This window comes from Oryzias latipes, chromosome 14, assembly GCF_002234675.1.
Source record: "Oryzias latipes chromosome 14, ASM223467v1".
Taxonomy (NCBI): Eukaryota; Metazoa; Chordata; class Actinopteri; order Beloniformes; family Adrianichthyidae; genus Oryzias; species Oryzias latipes.
In genome coordinates this window covers 16,941,219-16,953,262 of record NC_019872.2, presented here as the reverse complement: position 1 = coordinate 16,953,262, position 12,044 = coordinate 16,941,219, and the positions used below count along the sequence as shown (strand labels likewise).

The 12,044-nt window shown below is 38.4% G+C and overlaps 1 protein-coding gene across 8 annotated transcripts in view; it reads left to right on the top strand.

The window, feature by feature from the left end:
- Positions 1-11,446, top strand: part of msi2 (musashi RNA binding protein 2) — a 313,108-nt gene extending 301,662 nt beyond the window's left edge. For 6 of the 8 annotated variants that reach the window (XM_023962327.1, XM_023962331.1, XM_023962330.1 and 3 more), the window contains 2 exons: positions 3,943-4,013; positions 5,557-11,446. In XM_023962327.1, coding sequence (XP_023818095.1) covers positions 3,943-3,984 — 42 coding nt within the window. In that variant the 3' untranslated portion in view covers positions 3,985-4,013; positions 5,557-11,446. The remainder of the gene's footprint in view (positions 1-3,942; positions 4,014-5,556) is intronic. The other 2 variants (XM_023962329.1, XM_023962328.1) reach the window with 2 other exon arrangements.
- Positions 11,447-12,044: the final 598 nt, after the last annotated feature.

Here is a 12,044-nt window from a genome sequence, read left to right as displayed (position 1 = left end):
AGAAGCAGGTTGTTTTGATTTTAGTTGAGTTTGTTAATGTTCTAGTCCCAATTAACTCAGTAAAAATACTGTACAATTTTGGTTTAAACAAAAAAGTTCCAAGGAAGTAGGAATGCAATAAAAATGTTCCATGAATGAAAGTCTGAAGCTATGCACACACCAGACATTTAGTCCATGGTGTTCATTTTTTGCTCTTTCCACTGTTTACTATCGCATGTCCACCACCTGCAGTTAGGAAATGGTGGGAAATGTCAAAGCGGTGCAAATCTCACAAATCTTGCTCCAGACTTTTTCTTTCACAGCTCTATTCCAAATAATGAAAGATATGTCATATAATTCCAGATGGATACAAACTGCAATTATTAATTTCTCCACCCTGATCCACATTTACATTGTTATTTCCATGAATGAATAGAGAAGCCATCCGGATGTCATTACCAAATCCAAGTCCCTGATTGGTCAAAGTTCAACCTGGTTTATCTTTCATTACCGCAGATTTAGTACATAGAGCCCGAAAACAGTCGTAGAAACTTGTGTAGCTACACGTGAAAGCAAGAGTTATGAACCCTGAAAATGTGCGTTTATATAGACTTTTCATTAGAAGTACCTGCTTGAACGCACGTTGCCGAGGGCGATGTAGATGTAACTTTAGATTAAATGTCTTCTGTAATCTAAAGATCAAAATTAGAAAATTATTAAGGGCATAAATGCTGCATCCAGCTGGGTCAGAAGAAGAGGAGCTTCATAAAAATATACAAAACCCTTAAAAATAAAAAAACGATCACATTTTTAAATGTGTCAGGATGCATCAGTGCGTTTTAAATTAGTAAATGAATACTGATTTATATTTTAAAGTGTGCAACATGGATAGGGTTGTGTTTCAGGGCAATCTCACATTTGTTGTGAAGGTTTTTTTGTCCAAAACAAATGTGTATTCCCTTAAGAAATACACAAATCACCTCCTTTTAGACCTCTTGGACTCTCTTCAGAACAAATTTCCTTTAATTTTAGAAACTCCCACTCTCCTCGTCCCGGAGCTTGACTCCCCTCCATCACTGCTGTCTGGCAGCTCCCGTCCCGCCTGTGTCCTTGTCCAGGTGTAGCTGTTCAGTCTTTTGCTGCTGCTTTGTTTTTTCCTCGCTGATCACTTAGCTGCCGGTTGCCATGTCAACTCGTAAGTGTAAGACGGGGATTGGCAAGTAGAGGTGACAGCAACACAGAGCTTTTCAGTCTGACAGCATCTAAAGACTCTTGCGGACAAACTCCGCCGCCTGAGCCTGTATGTCACATTAGGTGAGCCGAATTATCCTGCCTTTCTGTCACCGTGCTCGCAGGAGGACTCTGCAAAAAAAAAAAAAAAAGCTCAGGAATGCAGCAGCACTGAAAGGAACTAATTTGTTTATGTTAATCCTTGGAGAGATATTCACAAAGCCGGCAGTGATGATCAGTCTGCAAAATAGGTCGTAGTCACTCTCTGCTTCGACTTTTCCTTTTTCCCAATGAGCTTTTAGGAGCAGGAAGTTAGGATGACTCATCTGCATCCCATCTTATTGCTGTGACTTTATACCTGCAGAATCTCTAAATTAGCATTCTGCTTTCCTTTTCGGAGCAGCACTCATGTTGATTACCAGTCATGATATGTACCTGTTATAATTCCCTGGGTTACTGTGTGAATTTAAAGTAAAACATCCAAGCGCAGCCTCTCTAAATAGTGAAATGTCTCAAACTGCATTAAAATCAAGTCCAGGTGACATTATAAAGCATGTTTGCTCTGCTTTACATGACTCAACTGAGAGACCTGGTAGAAACTTTAAAAATAACATCTGCTTTCTGAAAGTGGTTAATTAACGCATGGCTTAACTGGGATACACTAACAACAAGCCTAGTACCGCAAACAAGCAAGCACTGCAAGACTGCAGGGTGAAGGCACTCTTCTCAAACGATGTAGTCTACATCATTAACTCAAATTTCCTTCCAAAGAATTTTTTTTCCATTTGTGAGCTTTCACTTTTTTGATGTGATATGAATATGTAGGTCCATGTTGCTTCTATATTTAAAGAGAAGATTAGGTAAAGTCCCACTCTGACCGTCTTTCGATCTATTTTAAAAGTGTTCCCAGTGGTCTTTCATTTACTGTTATGCCGTTTTAGCCCAAATCAAAACACTTGTGTTGTTTTCTAAGACATAGTTTCTGCAGAGCGGCAGGGGTTCATTAGAAATTCAGCTCTTAGTTGTGGGAGAGAATGTATTTTCTACCTCAGAAATAAGCTCTTTTTCAAGCGACAATTTTTAAATCTGCTCCTGAGTCACAACGATTTGAATTAGAAATATACAGAAATATAGTTTTGCCCTTCGTATTCTTAATATATGTCCTCCATAATCAGAAAAAATACGACTAAAACACGTTAAAAACACCCTAAACACAATTTTTATCAGAGTGGGTCTTTAATCATTATTGAACCTGCTTTGCTTTTTGAATAATCATTAGTGTTTTGTTTATGCATTTTGTAGTTAGTATTAGTAGTAGTAGTTAGTAGTTTAAACTAGTAGTATGGAAAATTTTGACACTTTTTAGATTCAATTTGGTGACAAATGTAGCTTCTGTAATCAAAAGCAACTCATGAAGGAATTAATCTACAACTTACACACTCCATAGTTACAAATAACCCAAGTTTGGTCATTTTGACCCAACTTTAAGGGTTAAAAGCATTTTATTTTGCAATCAAGGAAAAAAAAATCAGGGAAAAAAACATGAATTGGGTTAAAATGAAAACACTACAATCCAAAAAAATAGTATTGCTCCAAAAAGTAACCTAAAAAAATATCCCAACACTAATAACCCAAGAATTGGGATGAAGAACTAACTCAAAAAAGCTGACTAAGATCCTCTTTTTTTTTCCCAACACGTGAACAAAGCCCCTCCCAGAGCCTCTTTTGCTTTCTCCGCTGGTCTGTGTGTGGAGTAAAAATCTAGTCTGGCTCTGTTTCGAGGCAGATTTAACAGCAGATAGTTTGCAGATGGATACCAGGCCATTCGTTCCTATTATTTTCCATTTGTTGCAACGTTTGTGGCCATGCTCCATGGCTGAGTGACAGAAATGCAAATGCAAAGCAAATTGTCATGTTGGGATCCTGAAAGACATCTCTAGAGCAGATCAGTGTGAATATCACCGCTTCAGAGTGAGGGGAGGAAAAAAAGAGATCAGTAAATCACAGAGGTGATGCAGCTTTCTGACTCCTCTCTCGCGGCCCAATGATCTCTCTATTCAGAACATTAAAATAGGAAATGATTCAGAACTAAAACACGCTTATAACTCATTTCTGTACTGTGGGTGCTTTTCATCTGAATGTGTGTATAATCATCATATCTCACAAGCTCACGGATGACTTCAGACTCGCTGATTTGTCCCTGTGTCTCACGCTTCACTGATTTTATTAATCCCTTTAGCCAGTATGAAAACAGGCACTGTGAAGAAGCAGTAATGAACCTAACCGTATTTTTATGCAAGACAATTAGAGCGCAATTAGTTGATTGAGGTGATAAAGACAAATAATCGCAGCTGAAAGAGCTTCTTTCTTCAGCGTTGGAGTCGGTGGCTTTCTGCAGACCTGTCAGCGGGGTGGGGGTGGGGGGCAATCCCACCGAGACCACGCCGCTCTCTGCACGCTCTCAGATTCAATCAGTTATGCTAGCATGAATGTGTTCACTTGCCATTTCATTCTAACAAAAAGAGAGTTGATGTGTTTTGATTAATTAAGCTCTTTATTTTTGAACATTGAGTCCGAATCTTTGCAGCCTTTAAAGAGTTTTCTTCCTGCTGCGGTCTTGCAGTCGGGAGCACGAGCAGTTCAAACATTCATGCTAGCTTGAAAAAGTTGATATTTTACTCACTTTTCTCTCTGAAATGCATACTGATAACATCACTAACTGTACCCTTTTAGGGCCCATTGATTGCGACAGCTTTTACAAATGGATACCATTGAACAGGTGGCCGGTTGCAATCTCATCAGAGGTATTGCCCTATATTTCCTGTCAAATTGTTCTTTAATAATCTCTAATATGTGTTGATTTGCACTCATCCCTGCTGAGAGCTGGAAGTAGAGTTTTGTGCGATTTAACCTCCTGAGACCTGGCGTCCATACGAGAACATCAAATTGTGGGTTTTATTTTCAGTGTAGTTAATTCTGATTACCTGGGGCCATGTGACTACAAAACCTAAAAAGTATATCAAGCAAGAGCTCGGGTCTCAAGGGGTTAAGAAAAATCCAGAAGAAAAATGGTCATTTACAGAAAAAAACTGAAATTTGTTTAAAGAATGAGTGGAAGTCACACTCACACACATACTGCCAGCTCTTGGTTCCTTCCCTCATAACTGAAATGCCTCCATCTTGCCTTATTTCCATGTTTCAGATTGTGTCACTCTTGCCAGCCACACTAGTTTGATTTAGACCACTGACCCTATAAGACAACTGGACTGAGTGACCCTTCCCCCCTGGCGTTCCAAATAGGAAGTTCCAACTGTCCCAAACAGCCAAATCCCAAAGACTTACATTGTGAAATACACAGATGTTACTCAGTCAGTCACTTTTTTAATGTTTTTTTAGTTATTTATTGCAAGTTACTTAAGTTATAAACGGGCCTATCAGATACCTTAATAAAAGTTGGTGGTGTTGATTGACAGATTCTCCTGAGCCCCCTTTTAAGTGATTGATGAGAGTGGTTGTCATAGAAATGTTGACTCAAACCAATCACAGCCTACTGATGATTTCTGGTTTCAACATGAAGTTGTCCATATCGCAAAAAAGTAGTGACTAAACTAACTTTATTAGTTTGAAACCAGAAGTAAGTCGTTTTCTTTGGGTGACGTCACACTCAGTCCAGTTCTCTGGCACAGTCCATGATTTTGACCTGCCGCTAAATAGAAATGCGCCACCTTAACCCTTGTGCTATCTTAGATGACTCCACCCTTACATTGACGTGTTCTCCCTACCATGACAAAGGTGGATAAAGGTGGAAAGATTTCATGTAATCCATGGACACCAGTGAAGATCACAAATCATTGAAGAAAAAAGGTTCAGAGCACTGTCTAGTGGGTCTAGATGACCCAACTCCCAACGTTAAAGTGCCTAGGATAGCACAAGGGTTACAGCTGTCAGTAACAAGTGGCCTAACTGGAGGAGCTGAAGGTTTCAGATCTTTTAGTTTCCTTTTCACATGCTCGTAGCTAACACCAGCATAGATAAAACTCAGAGAGGAGGAGCTTTTTGTCGTCTTACATCCACATTTACTGTCAGTGTCCAAGACTTCATTGAAATAGTGTCTCCTCAGTGGGATTATGGACTAAAGTGGTTTGTTACACATAGACTTTAAAATGTTAGTTTCTTATTCCAATCATCTCACATTCCCTCCATGCAACCTTTTGAGCTCCAACAAGCATGAACCCCTTTTTTTTTTTTTCTTTGAGCAGAATGTGAGCGTTTCTTTCTGCTGCTGAAACATCCCCTCCTTTCCTAACGCTGTGGTTTGTTTTCCCTCTCCTTCCTCTTGTCACACAGCAGAGTATATCTGGTGGCCCAGGACAGACAGGAAGAAGTTTCTAATTGGCTTTGTGTGCAGGTGATGTTAAATCAACTTCAAGCACTACGGCGTCACCCAAGTAAAACGAGCGAAAAGATGGATCCACATGAAGAAGAAAAGAAAAAGTCATCTCTGAAAAAGAACAACTGCTGTACTATAATCCAAACCTCCTATAACTTTACAAACCGGTTTGGTATGATGTTTCACGTCCAGCTCACCCACTGATTTCCTTCCGTTCCTTTTCACTAGAACCTAGAGATTCATTATAGCCTTTTTTTTTCTCGATTTCTGTGTTTTATTTTAACTTCTAGTAGTGCTGTGTTAATGGATTTTTGTTTTAAAGTACAACGGTGGGGGGGGGGGGGGGGGGGGGGCCAAAGGCAAGAATATCTGCAAGTCTTCATCAGTGTAACGGTCAGTGTAAAGGAAAAAAGTCGGCGGTTGGCCATCCAGTCCTTCTGCAAAAATAGGAGAAAAAAATGTAAGGAGAATTTGAAAGAAGGTATCAAAGTAATAAATTTTAGTCGCTGTTTTATTTCATTTTTCTCTTGTGACGTCTCATTGTAAACCATAATTACCTATTTTTGGGCAATACAAAGAGGACTCCAATATTTTTATGGTCCTTTTTTATAAGTGTTGTTTTTGTTGTTTAGAAATATATATATATATGCTATAACAAAAATTTCATATAACTACATTGTGAATTCAAACTTGAGAAAAGAAATGTAGCTGTACATATTATTCCAGTCACTGCATATAACCAACCCTGTGAGAGAATAGCATATTTTTGTGATGGTGTGTCAAAAGAACAATGTTATAGCGTGTGAATAGAAGAAAAAGCTGTAAACCGTTAATATTCTACTCTTTGTTTCCTGCAGGAAGACGGTGTAATAAGCCCACACACAAAGCGAACACACTTGCTCTGTAAATACTGAAGCTGAATAATTTTACAAGTGTCATACCAGCAAATTTACAACCAGTTTGAGAAATAATTATGATATTAATAATAATTTAAAAAAGAGCCTGATGGGTATCTTTTGTCTAACTGTTAAAGATATCAGTGTCGTTTCAAAGATTAAAAAAAGACATCCAAAGCACACTGTAGGTGAAGATTAGGCATTTTGCAGTGTATTCTGACACTTTTGTACTCTGGAGAGGAACCGGTTTCGTCCCGCTCGAGTCCTGGGCTCGGGCTGGTGAAGGCTTTCTGAATCGTTTGAGAAGCGTTTTGATACCATACCTCAGCCTTCTATCGTGAGTTTTCTCATGGAGTCATTGGCAGGTTTAATTTATTATGAATCTATAAATAAAATAGAGAACACTGAAAGTAATCATTGCACTGTGAGTTGTGAAGTACAGGCCATTCTCTTTGCACATTTGTACGTCGGCTTTGTAAAAGGGACAGCATGAAGGACTCTGGGGTTAATATATTCTCCACCAGAAAAAAAGAAGAAGAAAAAAACACTTTTTTGGGGGTAACATTTACTGCTATGTTGCAGTGTAAAACTTAGACCCAAGTCTCTTCTTCTTCCTGCACAGGGTCAAAAGAAGACACTGAATTATTCACGATCTGTCGCTACACCGGGTTTTGCACAGCACGTGTGATAAAGGGTTTTGCTCACGACAGCTTTCTATTAATATTATAAATGATAATTATATGCTCAGCAGAGTGGTCTGCTTTTTAAATTCACAGGTTTTTTTTCTGTCTTATTTAACGCACTTGTCGTCCCATTTCTTTCATTTCAGCACAACCAGGTAAAGAAAAATGCTGGATATTTCTAAAGAAATATAGATATGAAAGTGTGATTTTAAAAAAAAACAACAACTTGTAATGTTCAAAATGTAAAAGAAATACAAAAAAAGACAAATGCTTCTTTGCTGGTTTCCAGTTTAATCAGAGTTTTATTGATACTTTGTGATTTATATATTAAGAATTGTAATATAATATTAAAATGTACTGTGCATCCATGACGTTCTCTTTCCATCCCCATCCTCAGAGCTCCTCTTTTGTTGATCACTCATGTATTTCATGATTGTGTAAAAAAATCCACAGTTAACTTGTAAACTTGAGTGCTGTCTTTGATACCAGTGTAGTGCTCTTTGTTGTTCTCCCTCGCGCTACCTCTCCTTTCTCTCATACGAGTCCCCCTCCGCCCTGCGCTCTTTTTCTATCTCCTGTAATTACAAAGTAGATGTTATATAGGACTCATTAATATTATACTCGTAGTGACTCTAGTGGATTTAGGACCAGTCAAGATAGACCTTTCTCTCAATGATCATATTGTTCTGATAATGTGCAGACGATTATTTTTCTTTGAGATTTTATTCCCTGTACGTTTTTGTTTTTTTTCTTTCTGCCTTCCTTGGTTTAGCCACTCTAACATGGTTTCAGCTAACCAAAGCTCTCATAGATGAACAACGGAGAAACCAATGCTGGAAGATGGAATTGTACACAAGGCATTATTTGGATCCCCACCCTTGAATGTTTTTAAAGGGGTGTGCCATACTACCTTAAATGCTAATGCTTGATATGCAAACTTTGATGAATATTCATTCTTTTCTCTTATTTTTTAAGAGGGACACAGTTGTAGGAAAAATCCTTTTCTTATCAGAACATAATGGAAACTATAAAAAATGTGATCCTGACTGGCTTTTACATGTGCAGAAATGGTTGAGCTGGAACGCGCGACAGGCAACTTTTAGTGAAGAAAAACTTTAACAAGTGCAGATGCAGTGCACGTTTTTTTAAGTTAGAGGTCTTTGACAATATCAGAGCAAACTATTGTTGGAGGTCTGCTGGGTTCAGATCTCACTTTTGACTCAAAAAAATAAAAAACAAAAAAATACTGGCACACAGAAGAATTCGATGTTATCTCTGTTATCTGGTTCTGTGTGTATAAACCATGATCCTTCCACTGCTGTGCCCCACAATTGATAGCTTTAGGTCAGTTACATCAGCTGGGGGATTTCCCTATCGCTTAGATTATCTTCGGTTTCTTCAAGTCAACTTTAGAAAGATCTATTTTACCCCCCCCCCCCCCCCCCCCCCCACACACACACACACACAAAAGAAATATTTTCCTCCGGCCTCCCCCAAATAAATGGAAGTGCTCCGTTTAACTCAGCAAGGCCTGCAGGGCCGGAGATGTTTATTTTTTAATGGTTTCTCAGAGCTCTGGCTTTGACCTTGAAGCGGGAAGCATTCTGTTTGGAAGATTGGCAGCTGTCTTGAATGTTTTCCACTCGTGAATAATCTGAGCAGCTGTGGAAGGAAACCGTCTAAATTGCATGAAAATGATCGTCTCTCCCAAAACGGAGCTGCTTCTCTGACAGCACTGCTGAAGTCTGCTTTTTCCTTTTTGTTAAAACACACCTGAACGCTGCAGAGCAGCAAACACCTCGGTTTGTAAGAAGCCTCTCCTTTTTTCCTTTTTCATCACATTTTTCATTTGGAAGGCATCTATGTTCTGCTGAGGCTGTCTTCTCTTAGTTCAAAAACAGCAGTCAGGATCAGATGACTAATCATTATGGGCTGATATGAACAGGAAAGCCTAAAAAATGAAACTGAACGTTGCTTTTTCTTGACATGATTGTAAAAAAATATATAGAATTTCTTATTTAGCAAACATTACTTAGGTGTTTTAGCCACCATTATCATCACAGAGCTGTTTGAACACTGTTAACTTTGGATGTTTGCACAGTTTGGATATAAGCTTGATTCAGTATGATTCAATTGATTTAATCTTAAAACTGAAGATCTGAAGATAGACTTTCATTATTACTGTACCTAATAAAAAAAGAGAGCTTTAGAGATGTTCAAATGTAACAATAATTGGTTCAAAAATACAATTACGGTAAATCAGCATCTTATTGCCTCAAAGTGCAATAAAAATGTTCATTTTGTTTTTCTTAATGATTTTACTTGACTGTTGGCGTCGCATTACTGTCAACAGATCACCATTAATGTAATTGTTCTTTGAGAATCCACTCATTTAATTTAGGGATTGTCAGTGATGCTCGGAATAAAGAAAGAATTCATAAAATAATCAACTTTTAAAAGAGTTGATGACAATTTTTTTGTAATTTTGCTTAAAAACAAAAATGAAAACATGTTTTGCCATCTTAAATGTTTTTTTTTTTTTTTTGCTAATCCCTGTCTGAAAATCTCTCTATAGTGAAACCTCAGTAAAACTGACAGTAATCTGCTGTTTAAGTGTTCATGTAAGCTGGTTTTCCTTTTAACAGGATTAAAGCACGTGTTCTGTGTGTTGATTTGACATGTGCCTCTTTTAATTGGTTTATCTGGATTCAGTTAGTCGAACAGAAACTTAAACCACCTACAAGTCCATCCGAGAAACTCTGAGCCTCAGTTTCCATCGCATTTCATCAGAAAACATTTCTAGAATTGCATTTATATTACAACTTTATTACATAAAAATGTTTTTCACCACATGTTGCTGGTGGCTCTTCTTTTTCATATTGAACCCTCTGGTTTTCTTTTTTTGTTTTTTGCCCTCATTAAATGCAACTGAATTGAGCATATTTTTGTGTTGCAGCTTGGACTTTAAGGTAGCATGGCAATGTTGCTATAATTTCATTTAATCTCAAACTGACAGCAGTTTACAGCTGATGAATGTTACACATCTTAGTAGACTAGCTTATCGATTCGGGGAGAGGGGGAGGGGTCTTGGTTTAAGAAAAAAAAAGAGAAAATAATCAAAAAGAAAAAAAGTCAACCGGGAAGGTGTTGACATTTGTAGTGTACTACCGTATCCATTTAAACTTGAATCTCGAGGCAAGTGCTAGGCAATGGCCAAACATTACGTCTCATCTGTCATGGGGGGGAATCCCGCCTCGGAGAGCACGTGTGCTTTTGGGATTTCTGTCACCTCCTCAAAACAGGAAGTGCTGTTTTCTCCTAAGGTACAAGAGCTTTCGTCCCACTCGGCTCTGGCTCCGTCCATTTAGACTGGAGTGAATGTTTTTGAGGTTTTATAGGCAGGTGAGGCACATTCACGGTGGTGCTAATGCTTTAAACCAGACAACACGCCCTTATCTCTGAGAGATACCGGATACGGTCTCAAAGTTAGTCCACAAAGTGACTCACTGACGTGTCTAATGAGGGTTCAGAGCCACCAGGACGAGTTGAGGTGACCGGAATACCACAAGTCCACGCGTGAGCTCACCTTTTAGGGGGTTATTTTCCCTTTTTACTCCCAGCCATCGCCATCTCACCCCATGCTCACAATTGCAATATATATGTATGTATAGATGAATATATAATTGCAATTCTCAGTCATTTAAACTTGCTTGGGTAATGTTAGACTGGAGACCTCTGCTGTATACAAAGTTTTCCTCTCACCGTGACGACCTGCTTCATAAACTGCTCATCATTAGCGTACGAACAGGAGAGTCGACCCCTGACGTGCTGTCAAGTTTGGAGCAAACAGCATGGCTGAAGGGGGAGCCTGGGAGCCCCTCAGACTGCATGGACGGGCCCCCCTGCGCCTCCATGTTTCTGCAGCCACTGTCTGCCCATTCCTAACACTTGCCCCTGTTTTTTTATGTTGACCGACTTTTTATGGCGAGAGACAGACAGACTTGACTGACATCTGAAAGCATCTTTCAGGTTATCATATGGCTTGCTCAAGCCCTATTGTAAAATATACTAAAAATGATAATGGTATTAATAATGGATGGGGGTCTCTCACATATCAAATGTGGAAAGTCTAATTTTATATTTGTATTTTCAAATAATAATATTGATTAAAAAAAATGTCTGTGAAAGGTTTCCATCCTCTACTGTGGTCCAGAAATTGATGTGTCTGTCTGGAAAAAATAAATAAAATAAACCGAATTGTTATATGACTTCTTTCCTCTGTTTTTGTTTTGTTTTATTTTATGTCATTTTAAAAACAAAAAATAAATGATTAAGGTGACTCTGGGGATCATTTCAGGTCAGAAATGAAGTCTGAGCAAAAATGTGAGTTTGGAGAACTGTGGCGCGTGGCTCTGCTGCCCCTCTGTGGCCTCCCCCCGCTCTGGAAGATGCAGGACGGAGACATGCTTCACCTTCTTTTTTTACCCAACAATGTTGGTGTTTACAGCCTGAGGATACAAGCAACTGGTAGCCTTTACAGCTACAAATTATTCTAGGAGTAAATGTTTTTAAAGTTTTTAAATTCAGAACAGTCTCCTGCCTCTAAATCTGCCTCGGAAAATAAAGAAACTGAATTATTTTATGTTTTTATTAGTTTTTTAATTATTACCATTTAGTCTTTTTCATACAGTCTTCTATTGTTTTAGATAATTTCTCCTTTTTTACAAGGGAACTTTAAATGATGAGAGATACATTGATTTTTGTTTCTCTGCTGGCAACAATAGAAATATTTCAGAGTGAAAAGGAAAATTCTTAACACCCTTTTTTGTTTTTGTTCCATTTGATAGGATTTCAGAATGTTGTGAT